The sequence below is a fragment of the Rhyacophila brunnea genome, unplaced genomic scaffold (assembly GCF_057557595.1).
Source record: "Rhyacophila brunnea isolate RB1 unplaced genomic scaffold, BYU_Rbru_1.0 scaffold_17, whole genome shotgun sequence".
NCBI lineage: Eukaryota > Metazoa > Arthropoda > Insecta > Trichoptera > Rhyacophilidae > Rhyacophila > Rhyacophila brunnea.
The window spans coordinates 18,024,850-18,044,394 of NW_028232827.1; the positions used below are offsets into that span (position 1 = coordinate 18,024,850).

Below are 19,545 nucleotides of genomic sequence, written 5' to 3' on the forward strand. Positions count from 1 at the left end.
GATGTTACTGTATTAATATAGATAATGAATGCTTCCATGCTTTAAAATTTTTATAATTTTTGTATGTACTTAATATTATTTATTTTTATACTGTTTTTGTTATACTGAAAATATTTCTTTCTTCTTTACACTTTATACAACGTCTTAATACTATCATTTTGTTTTGAAATGTCATGTTGTGAATGTCTCAAATTTATAATTTGTAATGTTCATTCTATATATTTTTGGTGAATTGTCGCAATTAACAAATCATAACAGACCCTACTGATTTAGTTATGATTGTTGAAATGCCGACAATCATTATCGCTCTATTGTTTTGTTTTGACAACAAAACATACATATTATTAATAAAGTGTGTCACTACAGTGCTACAATTCTATATCCCAATTCAAAAATAAATACTTAAACAGTATGGAGGTATCTTAATAGACTAGCTACATGGAGTTAATTTGATTCAACTATTTGCTTAAAATAGCCATATTTATCGAACGAAAAACAAATAATTACAAGATAGAAAGAACTTTTTATATACCACATTTTTAAATTTTCTGTTGAGTCATATAAATTTGACAATTCTATGTGTTAATATGTGTCATTTTGACATTTCATATTGATTTCCATAGTAACGCACATATATATTAATAATTTAGTTACTAGGACCCCATAAGCAACCAATAATAGTGTTTTATTTTTTACGAATTTTTTCCGAAATAATTTTCCATACAAAGCAGAATTAACTGGAAATGAATTCAATTCTGATTAAAGATGGCTAAAAGTATTAAATGAATGCATTGTCACCGTGTTTTGATATATTCTAAAAGTTTAAAATGTCTATCTAGTTGGGAAGTTAGTTAAAAATTGATTGCAAGATTTGGAAAAACTAGAAAAAATTTGTACTGGACAAAAAATAATACGAGCTAATAAAAACGTGGTAAAAATTAACTAAACTTAGTCACTTAACTATAAACTGCGTGACATAAGAAAAATATAAGCATTCTAGCATATTATTTTACTGTTAGCGCAATATAATAAAGCAGAGTAATTCATGTTTCTATTTGATCTAAGTAACTTCAACTTTAGATGCAGTCTATGTGGTGAACATAATCAAGTTTGAGCAACAACTATGCAAAGTCTGCTTAGGTTGGAAGTTTTTGATAAAAAATGCATATTTTGCAATCTACCGCGTATGAAGGGGTGCTTTTCTCTTTGGAAGTAGTTACTAGGTATACTCACGTATTCATTACAAACGAACTAGTATATCCGGTCGACAGTACAACGTTCATACAGTTTCCATCTCTTTTGGAATGTATTTGAAAATAATCTTGAATACAGATGGAATTTCCGCGAAAGTAGGTAGATTTTTTGGCAGTAATATAAATCGAATAATACTTTTTGTTTTATAAGCCAAAATTCCGGTTACCGATATGGTAAAAACATCCAATTCGTTGAGATGGAATAAGAAAATACGATATCAGATATTTTCATGTAATTTAATACTAAGTTCTTGGTATTTTTTAACCAAACATTCTTATAAACAGCTTTAAAATTCATTTTTTATTATACACCACAAATACTAAAATTAGACAATTATATTTGTCTGTGTACGTGTACTAAAATTATCTATCCTATTTTTTTATATAAAGTAGAATTTGTATATTAAACAGTGCAATTCGAATCTTTAGAATTTTTGAGTGCTGTGGAAACTACGCAAATATTAAAAACTTTATTTTATTATTATTTTTTTTAATTTGAGTTTTCACATAATTTGTGAAATTTCATTTTACAAAATGGTTATAATATATAATTATTATATATTTCGCATTGATACAATTATTTTTGTTACATGGCTTTACAAATATGTTTTATTCTACTTGGAAAACTAACAGTAAAGTTAAAAATAATACCAATAATGTAAATATGGATAAAAATAAAATATTTTATTTAAGCTTTGCGTCCATAAAAATGAAACGTTAAATACTACGTTAAGTATTTAATGATTTCCACACATCAGGTCAAAATAACTAATTTAAAAAAAACTTATCATGCTGTAGGATAGAGATTAATATAAAAAATAGTTTTGGAATTCGAATTTTAAATTTCTTATAGGTAAAACGATTGTAATATTAAAGATTTTTTAAATTTATGTGCATCTCGTGCACTATTTAAAAAAAAACAGTTTACCATTTAAAAACAACCTCTGTTGACCTATTTATGAGAATTACTTACGGATAAAATATTTACAGCAAAAATAAACGTTTCACGTGACCATAATTTAAATACAAATAAAATAATAGAAAGAAATATAACTAGAAGTATGATTGGAAAATTTACATTAAACCCGTAATAGACAACCATTGATAACGTTACTGCGGTCAATCCAGTTACATCCTGTAGCGGTGCTACAAAAGGTTTCTATGCGCTGCATGTCTCACGCGGTGAAAATTGCGTAACATGGCGATGCACTGAAAGAACTATCATGATATTGTGCTTGCCTTATGCTATAATGATCATGATAAACTGAAGTTAGTTAGGTAGTATGTAAAAACTGATTATTATAGGCTAAAACGTTTTACAGTTTTTGTAAATTCTTTCGGTGTCACCACAGTATTTTTATACAACCAATCATAAGAATTATAATATACTATCGACCGCGGGCACTTTTTAATATTAATGGATTTATTCCATTTTAGTCATTTTTTGTGACTCGGGTTTTGCCTTTCGGCATCTTCAGGTATATGCGCACTCACTAACAGGAAATACACATTGACAATGAATACAGTTAATTCTAACTTATATAATAAATTAATACAATAAAGTAAGAAAAAACTTTATCACCTACCTATCATGTCAAAGATCACAATCAAAATATAACACACAAATGATGTATAGTTAAAAGGTTTGTAAAAAGAACAAAAAAGAACCCTACTTAATTACTAATAATACTTTCAATATGAGTATAAATCGTCAAAACCCTAAATAATAGATCATTAGATAAATACTTACTAATAGCACAATCGATAGGTGCAAAATTTTACGTACTGGGTAATATATTGGGAGTTTAATGGGGTTTACTAATGAGAAATAGCAATAGTATAAGTATCTACTAATTATAGACAACAATGAGTTTTAATGAGTCATAATTGGTAAGAATTTTAGGTTTTAAAAAAGTTATACTAGCAAAACCAATATACTTACAAATGGAATAGTACAAAACATTAATCCATTAGAGTAAGAATTATAATAGATTCATGTACCCTTATAATTAATTGACTTTTCATAGAAAATAAAAAAATAAAAATAGCCTTTGAAATTAAAATGTTAATAGTCATAATAATTTTTAATTGTCAATTACAGTAATTAATAATTCATACAATATTTCTTAGACTAAAATCTGAAAGTTTCTTGATGTTTTAAAAATGCTTCCATATTTAAATTACTTGAAAAGATTGTAAATGGAGTAGATATCTTCTCATTAAGGTTTAATGCAATTTTTGTTCCCAATTTCAGACAGTTAAAAATTTTAATCGAGTTTATACAATTGAATTTGTACTTTTAAGAGTCAAAAAGAAATGTAAAATACAATACTCTTCTAATTGAATTCATCATTCAGTGACAACGATTACGATCGTATATTTAAATACATATTATGCATATTTTACTCTTTCATGAAAAAGAAAATTATTCAAAATGCCTGCAAGTAATAAAAATGACTCGTTTTTTTATAAAAAAATCGTTATTGTGATTGTGAATGTATCAAACGGTACAATTAGATTTACGTACTAAGTAAAAGAAAGTTAATTCAGATTATTTATAAATATTTTTTCATTGTATTTTAATATAGGTAGTCAAGATATATATTGTAATAAATCAAAACTATTAGAACCTAATGATAAGATAATACATAATATGTAAATAAGTGGACTTATGCGTTACGTAGCCGAATTTTTGACATATAACACATAGTGCATAGCAAGTGACAAATATTAAATAATTCGTGTTGTAAAGAGAAATTAAGTGAATATTATTTACTTGTTTTCTACAAAGTAATATCAAACTATTGGAACTATTTAGTTATTAAAATATTCTTGTAACGTTGTACCATTGCAATACTTGCACTTTAGGAAGTATTTTTTAAATACCAGAGACTTTGAGACCGTGGTGCGTGAATTTATTGAAATATACTATTGATAAAAACGTAAATTATCGTGGTTGATCTTAGGTAGAGCACATGGACCTCCACAGAGTAGAGGATATTTTTGATATATAGTTGATAACCATAAGCTTAAGAAATTGAATCCTCATAATTTATCAAACACAAATTGAAGAACAATATGCATTTTATATTGAAAAGCTACAGGTTTAAACCCACGACCATCGGCTTCGTATTTATAAAACGACGGCGGCTCTACACACTAGACCAATATGGTTGCTTAACCACTGATAAATAAACTAATAAATACTTTAGTTTAAATAAATTACTAATATCTGACTAATAAATGAAGTTATAATAATGCGATTCATATAACGTCAGTTAAAATATTTATTTTTTAAATAAAGAAAATGTTAATGCAAAAATGGCAATACTTTTGATTGTAAAAAGCGACGTTGTCTTTATTTGATGAACTGAGTAAATAAGCACACGGGTTTTATTCCATTTTTGAACTTCACAACAGTCACTCTCTGAAATGTTAAAACTAGGCTAAATTATAACGTTATTTTTAATTAAATCAATGGTTTTGCTCAGTGTTCTAATTAATATAGTAGAACTTATAGTGTACATAAAAGCCTCTCAGAAATATAATATTATCATTATTTGTATGCGTATATTTCAATGGATATTTGATGGAAAGAAAACTTTTTACTTTTAACATATTCATTATACAATACATTATATTGATTGATAATAGGTGAATTATTCATAACAAATATATCTTAGGCAAGAAGTTTTCTGGCGTATTTTTTATTAAATATGTTGGTCAGTTAGCTTATTAATTTATAACAAAAATATTTGTACTTACCGAGGGATGAAATGAGATTTCCCCAGACTTGTGAGAACTGGAACAACATAAAGAATATTCCAAAGAATCTCACAACCAATACCTCGGCTGGTACACCTGATACTTTTTCGTAAGCTTCAGCTGCCTAAGAAAGAGAATACAAATATTTAATAAGCATAAAATTATCGTAAACTCTTGGAATACTCTATACATCGTACAATACAAATTATTATACGAAACCATTTTATTTCGATGAGAATGATAATTTAATTGTGGATCTTTTCACAAGATATATCTGGTGATGATATTACAAGACATATCATAAAGTACCTATTTTTATAGTCAACTATTTCTCAGATAAAAAAATAGGTGATATTTATATAAAATATAATGTACAACAAAATCTAATAAATTATTATTTTATTGAATAAATAATTCAGAAGATTTCAAAATGTAGCATTCTTTAATAAACATATCTACACAATTTGAAAACACATAAGAAATAAAGAATCTAGTGAATTATTATTCTTTGTATAAAAAACAATATTTTATTAAATTATTAGTAAGTGCAACACGTACGTTAAAACAAAAATTTGGAGAGATTCTTGGCACTGGCTAGTAATCAAGGTAAGTATTTATAATTGGTGTCTTTATTCAAACCACAAAACCCAGTCGCTATATTAGCAAAACTCGTAAAATGCTACAGTTGTATAACTACTAGTTTTTATTAGTTAGAACATAGGTAGTTCAATTGGTAAAGCATATTGGCTAGAGTCCAGTGAGTGCGGGTTCGAGTCCCGCCCGACGTCGTATTTTTTCAATTTTGTTCTAGAAGGAATATTTCTGAGCTGTTTTAAAATTATATACAAAAAATCTATTATTAGACAATATAAATTAATCAATACATATCAAGACAATATGAACAATATGTATATTTTCCAGACCCTGGATTCAAATAGACGATCCATCACATTATAAACCGACGATTAAGCCGATCGGCCATCGTGGGCGACACACAATTTACAAAAATTTATCCGTAGGTAATTAAAATTAGGTTAATATAAAATAATAAATGAATGCTTGTTGAATAACAGTTTTCTTTGTTGGTATCAAAATTATTCTTTAAATTAATAGATATTATAATATTAATTTGGTGTTGTTTTCATATAAACAGTGACAAGTTGATCATTTTTATACACAAGAATAATATTATGGAATAGCTTTCTTTGTGATTGTATTGTATAAAATATATTTTTCATTCATGAAAAAAACCAAGAATCGATTTAGAAAATATATTGAGGCAATTTTTGTGTGTATGGTATCATATATCATTTGATTAACATTTTGCTCTGTAGGTAGGTGTATACTATTGAAATATCAGATTCAAATAATATGATTGGTAGGCCATTATTCATAATATTTTTAATTACAATTACTTTTACGAGTGCATTATAAGATAATTAATTATCAATTAACAATATCTTTATTGTTGCTAATTAAATCTTTGAGTATAAATGTGAAAATAGAATCAATTGTGAATTAATTACTGATATCTTGATGATTCAATGATTTTTGTGTATCAATATCTCAAAAACAATTATTTAATATATTTTGATAGATCATTATGGCATGGCTTATTGCTTTAATCATTCTTTGGAATGCGTAAGTTCTGAATGATTGGAATTTAATTTGCAATCAAATCAATCATTTATACAGATTAATAAAATATGAATGTTATCTAATCAATCAGTTTGAGAACTACATAACTATTTTTTAAATTATTATATTATAGCTAGCACTCATAGCCTATATACTATAGAGATTATAATATAGTTTACTGTATAGTATTCTGATAACGCAATAGTCCCATCTTAATTATATTCTAGACACATCTTAATTTAGACTAATATAACATGTATGGAGCTTAACCTAAGTTCACTCATCGACATGTTTTATACCTCCATTAAATCTCTCAAGCAGTATCGTTAATGGCCTTTTTGGATTAAGTAGATATTTATTTTATATATTATAATATTATATTTACCTAACTGTTCTATCGTTATATCTTGCTTATTTAACTATATTCTTTTTGCTGATAACACTGTACATTGTTAATGATTGTGACAATATTATTCAATTTTGTCACTACTGTTTATTTTTTAAAAGAAAAATAATTGTTTGTGTATAATGTAATTAGCCATTTTTTTAAAAATATTACAATGTATTGCTTATTCTAAAATGTATGTATATAATTATGCTACGTCGAATATGCGAAATTGACTATTACATGAAATGGGAAAAATTTTGAATAAATCATGAAAAATGCAAGCCCGTTGCCTTATTCATGAATTAGGCAAAATATCTGCGAAGTGCGTGAATTCGGCAGTAATTTTTCTGTCTAGTTCATGCATTGGGCAAATTAGATAGTAGCGCTACGGTGGTGTTTTTTGCAACTAAACCAAATATGTCAAATGCTCATGCATTGGTCAAAATAGATGGTCGCGCTCCGGTGGTGTTTTTTGCAACTAATTAAACTAACCAAATGTTTCAAATGTCACTGACTAAAAATATACCAATCAATAACTACAATGACGTTCATATCCAATTACTATGCCCAAAAAAATCTAGAACTATAATAGATAACGGAAGAATTTCATTAAAAGGTATTTTCGCGATTTGATTTGTGCTTGGGTATCAATCGTGCAATGGTCGGTTGTTTGTTTGTGATAGTATGATTTGATAGTTTTTTGACACTTGTTAGCTAACCTCAAAATGGACATTCAGTTGAGTTCAGAATTACAAAACCTAACCTAACCTAACCTAATAATAATAATATTATATTATGTCCAATTATAACTAATAAAACCATCCGTATTAAATTTACTTTTTCTACTGCCATGTTGACAGCTTGAGAATCCCATACCCTGGCGAATTCACGCACTCGGCAGATAATTTACCTAATTCATGAATTAGACAACGCGCTTGACTAATACATAGATTAGGCAAAATTTTGCCCATTTCATGTAATAGTCAATTTCGCACATTCGGCGTAACATATGCAAAAAAAACAAATAAATATATTTTAATTTATTTAGATACACACACAAAAACATACACACACACACATAGATATGTATATATATAATTATAAAGTAGGTATATAAATTTATAATTTGAAATAATTATTAAAATAATATCAACAAGATTTTTTAACACTTCCATAGTACTATTTCTAAAAAATGTGTTCATGTTGTTTGCTCTAGGTAAGGCATTATGAATATTACCATACTACGGATGATGCGTTCTGTTCTATATAAATTCTGTTAAGTTGCTGCATTTTTTTTAAAATATAAGAAATGCAAAATGTCTTCCATATATTTAAATAATTCTACGATAGTATGATTAAATTATTTGAAATTTTTCTTACCACTGTTAAATATGTACACTTGGCACACCATAGAGGTCCGCCTCCGAAGCCAACGCTGAGCCCAGCTGGGATCATGGTGTAAAATCTGGGATAAAACTGAGCCGCTATGTACGGCATATAAGCCACGAAAGATAAGGCTGCCGTCCATTTACATCCGAGCCAGCTGGAATTGAAGAGAATTTATTGTTATTAATTTTATTCTATCTTATTCGGGAAAACCAAACTGTCACAATATGAAATTTATGAATAAAACAAAAACAAAATAACCACTAAGACAATGCTTATATAATTCAAATTTAAATAAATATTATATTTGACATGGAAGAAATTTATGGAATTATTTTACTTAAGAGTTATTTTAAAAGCTTCCTCAAGAAAAGGTTTTTTTTTGTAGCAATAGCTACGGAAATATATATTTCATATTTGTAGCAATTACGCTCATTAAAATGATTTACGAATATTTATTTTGAAAAAATAAGTATTTTTAAATGCATCTAATATATATTAGGTACTTACTAAGTAATTATTTGAGATTTTATTAAAGGAAAGGTTTTTGGCATAATCTGGGAAAATTGAGTATGGCAGCGCTGATAAACTATGCAGCATCTACATAATATTACATAAATATGACGATTGTGAGCTTTATAAGTGTCAGACATAAAAAAAAAACTCAAGAGGCATGCGTACAAGAGTCATCATTAAGTTGCTGACTTAAGACTCCAGTCGCTAGACAGAATAGACGAGGACTACCAGATCAGACTATTTGTATATTATATTCTATACTAGCTGAGCCAGCTGGCTCTTGCCAGTCTGTCTCGCTAGGTCTTGCAGATGGCTTGGCGGTGTTGGATTTTAATATAATTGATAAGTATGCATAGATGGCGCCATAGTTTTCTCTTCGGGATGGATTTTTTATTCACGTTAGACAGTTTGACATTTCGCTAATAATAGTAGAATGAGGTTGCGGAATCCTTCATCCAGCAGTGGATTGATCTTAGTTGATGATGATGATGATAATGATATGAGTATGTAGATAAATATAATATCAACAATTTTGATAAATACAGCAATTCAAATGACAGAAAGGAGTAGAATATGGGTAGGGAGGCCTTTATCCAGCAGTGGATTGGATCAGGTCGATGGTGATGATGACGATATCAATATGTAGATAAATATAATATCACCGATTTTGTTAAATACAGCAATTCAAATGACAGAAAGGAATATAATCAGGCTAGGAAACCCTTCATCCAGCAGTGGATTGATCCTAGTTGATGATGATGATAACGATATGAATATATAAATAAATATAATTTCACCGATTTTGATAAGTACAGCAATTAAAAAGACAGAAAGGAGTAGAATCAGGCTAGAGAGGGCTTTATCCAGCAGTGGATTGGTTCAGGTCTATGATGATACTGACAATATGAATATGTAGATAAATATAATATCACCGATTTTGATAAATACAGTAATTAAAATGCAGAAAGGTATAGAATCAGGCTAGGGAGGCCTTAATCCAGCAGTGGATTGGTTCAGGTCGATGTTGATAAGGATGATATAAATAGGTATAGTATCACAAATTTGTTTAACTGCTAGTAGTAGAATCAGGTTACAGAACCCTTCATCCAGCAGTGGATTGATCCTAGTTGATGATGATGATGACAACGATACGAATATGTATATAAATATAATATCACCGATTTTGATAAATACAGCAATTCAAATGACAGAAAGGAGAAGAATCAGGGTAGGGAGGCCTTTATCCAGCAGTGGATTGGTTCAGGTCGATGATTATGATGACGATATGAATATGAGGATAAATATAATACTCGTATCACCGATTTTGATAAAATACAGGAATTCAAATGACAGAAAGGAATAGAATCAGGCTAGGGAGGCCTTTATCCAGCAGTGGATTGATCCTGGTTGATAATGATTTAAATAATAATGTATAACACCAATTATTGTTGAATACCTTTTAAATATTTTTGGGTTATATGAGCTAATTGAATGTATATAAGTTTCATTGGTTTATAAAATTATCATTTAACAGCCATAAAAAAAATGTTACGTTATCATGTCTACTGAAATTTCAGTAGATCAACTGATATTTTTTTTCGAAATTCAAGAAATCTACTGATATTTGTGTTTCTCCATAATTGTAAATTAACTGATGAGTCTTTTAATAATAAACTTGAAATGATTTACGCATGACCTTTTTTGATGTTATACACTTCTAAATTGACATAAAAAGCATTGTAACTCTACCCAAGAGCGCCATTTTACCCATTAATATCATCATTGTTTACAGTTAATTAATATTATTAGTTATTGTTATTCTAATTATTTTTAAATCATATCTAATAAACCACATTTTTCAAAATCTACTGATATTTTATGAAATCTACTGAATTTTTTGTCAAAATCTACTGAAATTTCACTTTTTACATGATTTTTTAAAAGACATTTGTGAGATTATGTCAATATGCACGCTTTCACCAAACACAATCGTTGAATTTTATACATTTTTGTCAATCTACTGATATTTTGAAGAAAAATCAAAAAATCTACTGAACTTTGAAAATTTTAGTTGGCAACACTGGTTGATACCTTTTAAATATTTTGGGTTATATAATGAGCTAATTTAATGTATATAAGTTTCATTGGTTCAAAAAAAAAATTCATTCAACAGCCGTACAAAAAAAAAAGTGACATTAAATTTTGAAATATTATTCCTTGGTAATGTTAAAACGCCGATATTTCGTGCGCCCGCGTTTCAATGAAATGATCAGTTTTAATCGGAATTCGTATAACTGTTATTATTTATTTGAATAATTATAGTTATCTATGGGTACTCGTTATAAATGTGAGTTATTATATAGTGTTGTGCATTTATAAATCATTATGAGACGTAAATAATATCACCTGTCGTTTTTTACATAAACAACAAATGACGGGTGGTACCTAGTTTTTAAAAGTGATTTTTTTGTGACTGTGTTAAGTTTTATAAAATTGTGTTCACTTCAAATTATAGTCACTTAAATGCATCTGATAAGTAAATATGTGGTGAGTCAATTGAAATACCGTAGTTTAGTATACATAGCGTGATAAATACGCGCAGTGTCAAAAAACTTCCTTTCCGTCATAGGTGTAGAAACTTAACTTAAACAAAGAACTAAATTCATAAAAATTTAAATAAATCAGTTCTAATATGTTTATCGGTTAATCTTATTATGATTAGTTTGTGAAAATTGATGGTATATATTGGTTAAAACGCATTTCAAATTTAAAGCGGCCATCTTTGTTTAGTTGGTTTGAGTGTTGCAAACATTGTGAAAAAATAAATTCCCATATTGTCAATAAAGTGACGTTCGTGCCGGAAAGCTTTAGAAAAACATCAATATTATATCGCAAGATAACTTAAATTCGGAAAACCCTTTCTTTCACACTCTATTCGACCGTTTTGAATTAAGAACATTTAATTAGTGTGTTTGACGTTTGAACCCATCGGACATAACGAATAACGCACACAATTTTATTGGTCGTAAAAACGGGCAAAGCTGTAGGATAATAATATATAGGAGATTATGGTGTTTAAATAAAGGCACGAAAATAGTGGAGAGTGATTTTAGATCAGCCAGAGTTCATAATCCTAAGACTGATTTTACAAAACTCTAACTAAACGTTTGTAACTATGTAAGAAGTAATAACAGAAATAATGCCTTTGTTTGTTTCACTAATTTTTTTATATAAAGAATATTTTTTTTTTGTTAAAATAGTTTAATGAGGGGACTATTACATCAGCTGATATGTACATTACATTAGGCTTATTTTCGATGTTATTTTCAATCTATTTATTAATGTCAATATGCACCATAATGTTATTAAATCTAATCACCCTTGTCACATAGATATATCGTCAGTTAGATCCATAATTAATATACTATACATGGTCTATATAAATTTTATTTTAAAATTAACTACAGGACTAGTTTTACACTGTAATTATAAATATATATTTTTTTCTGTTAAGTAGATTTAATGTGACTTATGGTAATTTCAACTAAAATCTGCAATATTAATATTAACAGTTAGTAAATGTACTCATGTCAACATAAATCGCACAGAATTAACAAAAATATTAAAACTAATCACATTTGTCTTTTTATTTAATACAAGAAATGCACATTCCTCCAAATTAGCTGCATAAGTTCTTATATAAATTATTTAATTACAGAATTTTACTCATCAGTGACATTGAGTGATAATCATTTCAAGAGTTAATTTAGAAAAACTGGTTAAATTACCTAATATTTTTTTAAATAACGTCAAGCATTAAATGTATATGAATATACGCAGATATAATATTAACTAACTAGATTCAATAATATTTGAAAAAAAAAAATATGTGTGAAAATTTTCAAAAACATGAACCCTTATTAAGTTAGGATTATTTGAAATGTCGAATATTAGAATAATATGAACATGCGTCGTGCAGACATATAAAAAACTTTATTTAAATCTTAATATTGACGACCTTTTGACCGTGTCTCAAAGGTTTGTAGTATAATATATATAAAATATAATTATTATATTTTTAGAAAAACATGAACATGATCAAAATATGAATAATCATTATGTTAAATACGAGGGTGGGTCAATAATTCCTTAGAAAAAAGCATTAAAACAGTTTTTATTTTTGTATTTTTTTTTTATTTCTCAACATAATCTCCTTGGAGCTCAATACACTTGGTTAGACGTTTCTCAATTTTTTTTAAACCGTCAGAAAAATAAGTTTTCGGAAGGTCCTCAAAATAAGCATTTGTCCGATCGATGACTTCTTCATTTGAAAAAAAAACGTTGTCCACTTAGCCATTTTTTTAAGTTTGGGAAAAGGAAAAAGTCACTGGGGGCTAAATCTGGCGAATACGGTGGGTGGTCGACCAATTCGAACTTCAATTCTTCAATTTTAGCCATTGATCGTAAACATGTGTGAACACGGGCATTGTCCTGATGAAAGAGGATTTTTTTCCTGTTTAAATGAGGCCGTTTTTCTTCAATTTTGTTTTTTAGCTGGTCCAATAAAGATGCATAATAATCCCCTGTTATTGTTTTTCCTTTTTCCAAATAGTCAACGAAAATAATTCCACGTGCATCCCAAAACACAGTAGCCATAACCTTACCAGCTGATTTTACGGTTTTCACCTTCTTTGGACATGGTTCGCCTTTCGCAATCCACTGCTTTGACTGTTCTTTCGTCTCGGGAGTATAGTGGTGTATCCATGTTTCATCTACAGTCACAAAGCGACGAAAAAATTCATCCGGATTGCGTTGCATGAGCGACAACAGGGCTTTAGAGGCCACCACCCTATTGCGTTTATTGTCGACTGTGAGCAAACGCGGCACCCATCTTGCAGAAATATTTTTCATGCCCAATTTGTCATGTAAAATAGAAATGACGCTACCTTTTGAGATCCCTGTAACCTCAATTATCTCACTCAACTTTAATCTTCGGTCACTTAACACCATATCGTGGATTTTATTGATCATTTCTGGTGTAGTCACCTCTACAGGACGTCCTGAGCGTGGTTCATCCTTTGTTGATGTACGACCACGTTTAAATTCATTTAATCAGTTATAAATAGTTGCAAGTGAAGGAGCAGATATGCCGTGAACTAAATCCAACTCATTTTTTATTTCCTTTGCTGTTAACCCTTTTATATTAAAATGTTTAATAACAGCTCTAAACTCAATTTTCTCCATTTTCCATTTTTCCATTTTCCACAAGCAAATTTTTTTTTAAATGTACGAGAAACACACAACAACCCGACCAATCTGATTGAAACTTCGCAGCATACTGAATCGGTAGTGCCGCTGCATGAAAACAAACCGCTTACAGTACTAGTCGCGCCACCTGTCGGCTTTTCTAAGGACTTATTGACCCACCCTCGTATCACAGATTTACTTTTTAATCAACATATAATTTGATTATTACACTATATAACTTGTTATGTTTAAATTATTAATATTATTTTTTGTAGAATCGTATTATACCAAATAAATAGTGATGCAATTAAATAACTTTAGATTTATTAATAATTCAGGAGGTAAAAAGTATGGTCACCGTTATTAAAATATAAAATTATGCCACTTCATTGAGAGAATAAGTGAAAAAATATTGATATCTGACTATGTATTAATATTTACAATCTCGAAAAACCTCCGGTTTTTTTAAGTTAATATAGGAATTGAAAAAATGAAATCAAGAAATATTTCTAGATATTAAATATTTGAAGTTCATAAATTAGTACGTATATGAAAATTATGATTTGACCATATAATATCAATTTTCATAATATTTTATATATAAACTTATATAATATTTTATAAGTTATAATGCTTTATTTATATTTCAAATATTCTATGATTTTCGTTTTTTGAACCTGTTTTTTCCGCAGACATTAAAAGTTTGTAAAGTTGATTTTTAATTGCTTCTTAGAATAAATGAATTTATGTTTTAGAATTAGTTTGTAATGAAAAATAATGAATTTTATATTTTGGTTGATAAGAATTCCATGTAAACTTACGGTGTTTATTTTTTAATTTATAATAAATAACGTGAATTCAATATAAGATTACATTTTTTTTTTAAATTGCCTGACAAATTTGAAACACAATTTAATTTTTATCAACATTTTAAATAAAAAGACCGTACTTTAAATTACGAAAAGAGCGTATTCTATGCAACCATAATAACCTTTAGTTGATAAATATTTGCATTAACTTTTAATAGTTATAAAATTTGAGAAATGTGCTTCAATTTATACTAACAATTAAAATTAATTAGACATTTGTACTTAATTTAAAATAAGTCGTTGTTGCTTAGATGTTGTGAGAGGAGAGTTTATTTATTGATACGAAAATTAAATAATGCTTAGAATAACACAAAGCTGATGGCATGAGGTAAAAATCGCGAGTAATGATATACTAGTGAGATCAATGTGATCAAGAGATTGATTATAAAAATAAACTGAGAGAATTGATTCGATGATTGAATGAATTTTAACAATATTTATGTTGAATTTAAAATTTAGTAGATTTAGTCAGCTTAATTCCATTGTATTTTGAGCGCATTAATGGAATTTTTATTTAATTAGGTACCTTAAATAATACTGTATTAAGATGAAATATCAATCTATTATTTTGTTATCTTAAAAGAAACCGTACGGAAATCTAGTCCTAACCTGTTTAATTTTGTTACATTATTCCCCAGGTTTACCTTATACTATTTTGTAAAATATGTGTAAAATAAAATTTTTGTATGCATCGAATAAAAAATCATAAAACTTCATGAATCGGCAATTCAAAAGGACGGAGGTATTCCAGAGGTAATGAAATGCTAACTCGGTTTGCAAATACGGTTGTCTGAAGTATTTCCCACGAAGAACCTAACTGATTTAGAAAATTTGCGTGACGGGAATCTCATTTACCTTTTTTATATAAGTATAAAACAAGGATTCCTTAGTGTTTCAAAGTTTAAAATACCCGTGAACAATTTATGGAGTATGTCGATGAATGGAAATGGTGAATTGTAGAAATGAATACTAAAGAATATTAAATTGAGAGTGATTTACTTAAATAAAAAAAAATATATATAGCAATAATAAATTATGATAGGTATATTATGGATATAGGTACTAATATATTTTGAATCAGTCACGTATTTTCATCATCATTATTTGTAGTACAACAGCGCGGTGTGCTCACAGTCCTCTTCAAGTTGTCTTTAACAGTCCAGTGTATCCTTATTCCTCATCCAATACAGAATTCCAGTTAACCAAGTCATATAACCACTGCAAGTTGGGTCTCCAAACACGCCTCCGCTCAGATAGATCGCATCAAAACACTCCGGACTGTTTAGCACAGGTCTATTAGTTGAAGATGACCATCCCATTTCAGTCAAAAAAAATAATGATTATATTGGGTTCCCCGAATGTATCATAGACTTCACGGTTGTAAAGTATGCGCTACTTCTAATATTGCTCAGAGAATTTTTCGTTAGAAAATTACCAGAATACTGTTTTTTGACTTGTTACATACTGCTTTGTATTTTGTATTAAGTATATTATTTTCTACTACTATATTATACTACAATATTATTAACTACAATATTAAATGTATTAATAGAAGTAAAACAATCACAAAGGCTGTGAGAAAATCACATAAATGTATTGTGACCTCACCGGGATCGAACTCGGATGCTCTGGATCAGAAGCCAATACCTTATGCATTAGACTAAAATAGTCACCGATGAAATAGCACTGTAGGTTTCAGATGTTGGCTATCTGTATTTATTTTCTGATCCTATATTCCCATATCGTTGTTAGCGGTGATAATTGATAACCCAGATATATTTTAGATAACCCAGATAGAATTTTATTATTGACAATCAATTTCAAAATTTTCCTGTCGAGTGTTAACGGATATATACGTTAGCTATATAGTTTATCAAGCCATGAACGCCATAGGCTTCTTAGCTATGCGGTTAGCAGAATTTTTAGATCGCTGGCAATAAATAACAAAGATGTATAGCTGATACGTCTGAGTGCTACGAGTATGTACATTATACGTATCATTTGTGTTGAGTATTCTTGAATATGCCAGTATTATTTGGAGTCCTAACAGGTCCATCCACACAATTAAGTTGGATCGAGTCCACAATAAAATAAACTTAAAGACATACGGATTTTTTCCTTATGACATATATGATAAAATAAATTTTCCAACTCGTTTTCTTCTGGGTATGCAATCAATGCAATCCCTGTCCACCCGAAGAGTGATTGCTCTTTTAGAGCATTTCTTTTTACTTCTTCGTGGATTCATTTACAATCCGTATTTATACTGGCAAATATTAATTTTCATGTTTCCACCAATATCACTCGTAACACTACGGTCTTCATGATACCTCGTCGTAGGACAGATGTGATGTTTCATGATGTTGTGTATCGTGCAATTAACTTATTTGATGGCACCATTAAGAATGATTTGTTTTTTATTATTAACATCATGTTTGTGGACGTGTTAAATAGGTGTATTTATAATTGTATTTATTATTTCACTCTAATATCTACATAAGCATATACCATCTTTTCTACTTTCTTGTTATACTGGTTGTTTTGTTGTTTTAATTTTGTATTTATTATGTATTATGGCGCATTTTTCAATCGCTGTAATGCCGCAATACTCTTTTCTAAATCAATAAATATTTTAACGGGTTGATGATGTCTCTAATAGGAAGGTTCATGAAAATATAAATGATATTTATAATATTAATACTATCGACCGAGGGTACGTGATAGAATTTGAATTTAAATTTTATACCTCTTCAATGTAGTAGTAATTGATTTTTATCTAATGACCTATTGTTAGGGTTTTGACGATGTATACGCATAATTGATTGTATTATATAAGTGATTTGTTTTTTTTTGCAAACACTTCTACTATTCATAATTTGTTTATTATATTTTTTATTGTGATCCTTAACTTAATAGGTAAGTAGTAAAGTTTTTACCTACTTCACTGTATTAAATTACAGTTGGTTGTCAGTGTGTATTTATCTTTTGGTGAATACATAGTGCCTGAAGATGTCGAAAGGCGAAACCCGGGATGCAAAAAAACGACTCAAATGAAATAGTACAAAACTAGAATCCATTAGAATTAAAAAATGATGTTAATGAAATCGTGGAAGAAACAAGGTATTATTTTATATATCTTAACAGGTATATTCGCCATTAATTGGGTGTAAACATAATATTTTTATTCGCAGAGCATTTTTTTGTTTATACATTTCACAACTACAATAAGCACTTCAAAAAAATGCTTTTCATTATTTACTTTATCATTAGCTACTCAAAATTTGCGATGGAAATACATGATACCTATGTTCGTAAATTTTTATTCTACTACAGTATATATGAAAAATAGAATCATGCTTTCTCTGCAAATAATAACAGCTTACAGTCTGTCATTGTTACCCTTGGCTTAATTTTTTATACCTATTGTCTTGAGACTTTAATAAAATATTAATTTATATGATGAGTTTTGACACGAGACAAAATTAAATTTCAAATATACATAGGTACCTTTATTAAATATTCTATGATTTGTACCGTGCCTACCTAGCTAAATAAATATTAAATGAAATTTTATTTACCCATAATTATTATAAAGGTTAAATTTATTTTAGGCATCATAAAAATAATAGCGTAGAAAAAAGGTCGATCTATTATATTATTTTATAAAATACTCCACATCAGAGTTCGAAAACTTTTTCACAATCTTCTTCTTCTTTCTTCTTTGGAGATATCCGCCCCTTAGCTGGAGCATATGGACACCACGCGGCGCCTCCAAAAATCTTATCGTCAGTCTTATAGATCATACCAGCATTTCGTAGCTTTACCTTTTACACTCTATATAAAGTATTTAATGGCCTTTCAAGAGCCGGAATCCGCATGGCTTGACAAACAGGCACGCCAGGTTGCGGTTCTCTTTTGGCATCCACAGCACATGGCTGAGCCAGGTTCGTGATAAGAGGCTGCTTTGTGTATTCGTTACTCCTTAAGTCATACTTTACCTAGTATCCAGAGGGAGTAATAAAAAATTGCCTATCGTACATATATTAATTATTCTTGACCAATTAAAAGCTTAACAAATTAAATATAATATTTTATAATATATCGTATTAGGCAAACACAATTTTCAATAATAATTTAAATGTAATTATATGAGTACTTAATCTTGCCGAAGGCGAGTTTTTTATACGTGTAACAAAATTATAAGAAAAGTATAAAACATATTGGTAAGTATATACCTGTTTAGAATAAAATACTATAATATTAGTTACTTTACAATAAATGAATAAATAAATAAAATATGCAGGGTGCATGAAAAAATATGTAATAAAATGAATGGTTACATATTATATGAATTCATACTAGGACTCTAAATATTCACAGTGAATCATCAATATTTAGTATAATAATTTAGTGTAAGTGGTAATTAAAAAAAACAATATTATGTGTGTTGACGCATTGAAAATGGTTTCATTAAAATAATTGC

General features: G+C 28.5%; 1 protein-coding gene across 8 annotated transcripts in view; it reads right to left on the reverse strand.

Moving 5' to 3' along the window:
- Positions 1 to 19,545, reverse strand: part of LOC147073790 (UNC93-like protein) — a 99,475-nt gene that overhangs the window by 65,773 nt on the left and 14,157 nt on the right. For all 8 annotated transcript variants that reach the window (XM_085944562.1, XM_085944566.1, XM_085944564.1 and 5 more), the window contains 2 exons: positions 8,425 to 8,587; positions 5,019 to 5,142 (listed from right to left, as the gene is read on the reverse strand). In XM_085944562.1, coding sequence (XP_085800688.1) covers positions 5,019 to 5,142; positions 8,425 to 8,587 — 287 coding nt within the window. The remainder of the gene's footprint in view (positions 1 to 5,018; positions 5,143 to 8,424; positions 8,588 to 19,545) is intronic.